The sequence below is a fragment of the Arachis ipaensis genome, chromosome B5 (genome assembly GCF_059453495.1).
Source record: "Arachis ipaensis isolate K30076 ecotype BB chromosome B5, ASM5945349v1, whole genome shotgun sequence".
NCBI classification, from domain to species: domain Eukaryota; kingdom Viridiplantae; phylum Streptophyta; class Magnoliopsida; order Fabales; family Fabaceae; genus Arachis; species Arachis ipaensis.
The window spans coordinates 18,546,318-18,549,812 of record NC_142440.1 but is presented as its reverse complement, the minus strand read 5'-3'; the positions used below and the strand labels follow the sequence as shown (position 1 = coordinate 18,549,812).

The following is a 3,495-nucleotide window of genomic DNA, read 5'->3' as shown; positions in this document are numbered from 1 at the left end:
TGGGAATTGGTGTATACAAAACTTGAAAAAATAGAGAAAATTCCACCATTATTGTGGTGGAAGTAGATTGCATTGCATAAGACAGCTGAACCAAGATAATACATGGTTGTGCATCTTCTTCTTCCTTATTCTGATTCTATTTTTCACGATTTATGAGACAAAATAAAATTGTCTCCTACATAATCAAACTCGCAGACTAAACAGAAGCAAAGTTTCAATTTTTGGTTTGAAGTCTTATTGATTAAGATTAAAAGAAGGTCATAGATTCAACTCCCATTCTCTAAGCCATCATGAACCTTCATGTTTATATTCTTAAGTTTTCTGTTTTTATGGCTAGGACTAATAAGATCACTTTCTTGTTTTAACAAGCCAACAAGGAGTTCAGTTTAATGCAGAGAATGGTAAATGGTAAAATGGCAAGAATGAAAAAAAGCAGCACAAAAACGATAGCTCTAACAATTAATGCCCCCATGTAGCACTTTTGTTTTAGTTGGACACTTTAATCCTCTAATTCAGGCATACACAACTATCATATAAAACACCACCTATATAGAACACAACAACTAATTCACCATGCCAAGTTTATCTTAGAAAACTGAGTTTAACATGTATATACACGAAGATCTTGGTGAAGAATGAAAGGTGCCGGACCAATCATGTGAACTGCCGTCTCACATATGTGTCCTCGTGTACAAACACAGGATCTTGACTGGTCTGCGGCGGGAACTGTGGTTGTCCCATTGCTATGCCACCTTGATTAGGATACGACGAGTTACCCCAAGGGCTTCCGACACTCTTTCCGGTTGTCAAGGTAAGGTAATAGGCGATACCCGATGCAATGCTTACAAGGGATAAGATTGCAGCAGCCGAAAATACACCGGGTTTAACAACATAGCAGTAGTAGTTGCCAAAGTACATGCTCTCTTCACCATGTTGATCATTGAGGGCAGCACCAGTCAGCAACAGGAGGAATGCAATAACGAATGTGAACCTGTTGAAACAGATATTTTAACCACATAAGCATACCTGATCGACATAAGTATAATTTACAAAACTTAGCACCCAACAAGTTTGTTTGCAGCTCAGTTGGAACATTCCTAAGTTTTCAGGACATATGTGAGATCCAAATCTCCATCAAATGCCTTGCCAGCACCCGGTTCTATTATAGAAAAACCTAGTCTATCACTGTACAGAAAACTTGGGTTTTGATGTACAAAAGAAGAACAAATTGCACTTATGATTCTCTACAAGTTTGAAAGGATGGAGAGGGAAAAACATAATACCTTCACAAGTACATATCATTTGTGCTAATTGACATGACTAGTATCAATTATGCATGCATTTTTAGCACATACAATAGCATTTTTTTAATACTCAAGTTAAGCTTGGGTATCTCATTCACATTAACATTCACAACATCAGAACATTTTCTAGAACATCACAGAGATTCCTAAAAGAAGTCCAATGACAGCAGCAGACTTAGAGTTTAAGAACTAAAAAGTGAATTAATTAGCATACCATGAGAGAACAAAGCAGAGAACTACACATCTCCAATTGGCATCTGAGATTGCAGGGGATCTTCTGCAACAGCAACACCCATTTGCAACAGTCAATATTATTTGTGCTATGATAAGAGCCAGCACTGAAGTTAAACCAAGTGGTAAAGCTGGTGTTCGGGGATATTCACATTGAACAGCAGTAACAAACTGAACTTGAGAAGCCTGCAAAGCAAAAAACAAACCTTTCTTATTATTATTACTTCAAAACCTACCCTGCCAGCAAAAATCCCTAGCTAGGATCCTATATGGTACGAAAAGGAGAAAGAAAAAGAGGGATCTGACCCTGATCCTGGTAGCCTCAGCAGCGAAAGCAGTGGCAGCAGATAAGAGGCCCAAGATGGCGACGACGGAGCAAACCGCCACAAGTTTCCACTTCACCATGCTTCTTTTCTGGGGATGCGGGGTTTGTGCGAGTGTGCTTGTGTGGGGTTAAGTAAAGTATAAACAAGAATGAGAAGATGTGGAAGTTGATAGGGAAACTGGATAGTGACTTGGACTGTGATCAAGCTAAGTGTTAAAAGAGAGAGGAAGTTTGTATTTATTATTTAGAATAGAAAATGTATCTCGAGAATATTTTTATTAAAATTTAACTAGTATTTAATTAGTAAAAAAAAATAAATAATTTTATATTATTAAATATAATTTTATATAATTAAAAATATTAATAATAATTAATTAATAATTATAAATTATAAAATTTGTTAATTTTTTAATACTTTTTTAGAATAATAAAAATAATAAATATTTTTAAAATTTATTATTTTTAATTATTAATTTATTTTTTATTTAATAATATATTTTATTTTATATTTTAGATATTAATAATTAATTAATAGTAAAAAATAATAAATTTTAATATTTTTTAAAATAATATTATATGTATAAATTTTTTTATCAATTAAATCTAATTAAATTAGTCTAACATAAATAAAAATTATTTTTATTACCTTTATTTATTCATTTAAATTTTATTAATAAACTTAATTGAATTTGATTTACTGGAGAACTTATACGTGCAACATTTTTCTTCAATGTTGATTGAGGGAATAAGAATGCCACTTAATAAATACACACCTGTCTTGATAAAGCAACTTCCTAATGCCGATATTTAAGTTTTAATGCACGTCACGTAACCTTATTCGTAATAAACTCCGTCAGCTTTCAGCTCGACAGCTCCTCTTATCATATTTCTTTGTTTTCTTTAATTTTATTTTTTATTATTTAATTTATATAAAAATTATTAAAAATCCTAATTTATCTTTCTAACTATTTTTTAATTTTTATTTAAAAATAGTTTTATATTTTTATTTATTTTTAATATTTTAAAAATATATATTTAAATTCTTATTATTTAAGTATTAGAAAGATAAATTAGATCTTTTAATCATTATTCATATTTTATTATTCTAAAATAATACAATTTGTAGATTTTATTTCTTAATAAATATTTGACTAATTAATTTAAATAATAAGATAGATATATTTTATTTACAAATCATATTAATTAAGATTGATACACAATAAAAAAGGGACATAACTAGATTTATTAAAATGATTAAGAATTAGTAGAATTTTAATCATTAAATATTAATATTTCTATAATTTCAAAAAAATATACTTTTTAAAACATTCTAAAGTTAGAGCGGTATGCATATTGATACCAAAACGCATCATGTCAGTTTTTTTTTTTTTCTAGAAAGTTATCTGGTGTAAAATAATATAATATAATGATATTATATGTATAAATTTTTTTTAATGGATATTTGACTAATTAATTTAAACAATGAGATATACATATTTTATTTACAAATCATATTAATTAAAGTTGATACACAATAAAAGAGAAATATAAATTAAATTTATTAGAACGATTGACAATTAGTAGAATTTTAGTCATTAAATATTAATTTTCATATAATTCTAAATAAGGTACTTT

The 3,495-nt window shown here is 29.0% G+C and overlaps 1 protein-coding gene across 1 annotated transcript; it reads right to left on the bottom strand.

Moving 5' to 3' along the window:
- Positions 1-404: 404 nt before the first annotated feature.
- LOC107643172 (protein MODIFYING WALL LIGNIN-2) lies at positions 405-2,093 on the bottom strand. Its single transcript, XM_088488097.1, has 3 exons — positions 1,842-2,093; positions 1,519-1,721; positions 405-991 (listed from the first exon to the last, which is right to left on the bottom strand). The coding sequence occupies exons 1-3, from the start codon at positions 1,938-1,940 to the stop codon at positions 655-657; spliced, it is 639 nt and encodes a 212-aa protein (XP_088344223.1). The 5' UTR covers positions 1,941-2,093; the 3' UTR covers positions 405-654.
- Positions 2,094-3,495: the final 1,402 nt, after the last annotated feature.

Bases quoted from the DNA above. Each gene is read 5' to 3' on its own strand.
- LOC107643172 (XM_088488097.1), bottom strand. From the start codon at position 1,940: ATGGTGAAGTGGAAACTTGTGGCGGTTTGCTCCGTCGTCGCCATCTTG. The intron at 1,722-1,841 runs GTCAGATCCCTC...TTTGCTTTGCAG, and splicing joins CTGAGGCTACCAGGATCAGG to GCTTCTCAAGTTCAGTTTGT. The intron at 992-1,518 runs GTATGCTAATTA...CTGTTTCAACAG, and splicing joins CTCTGCTTTGTTCTCTCATG to GTTCACATTCGTTATTGCAT.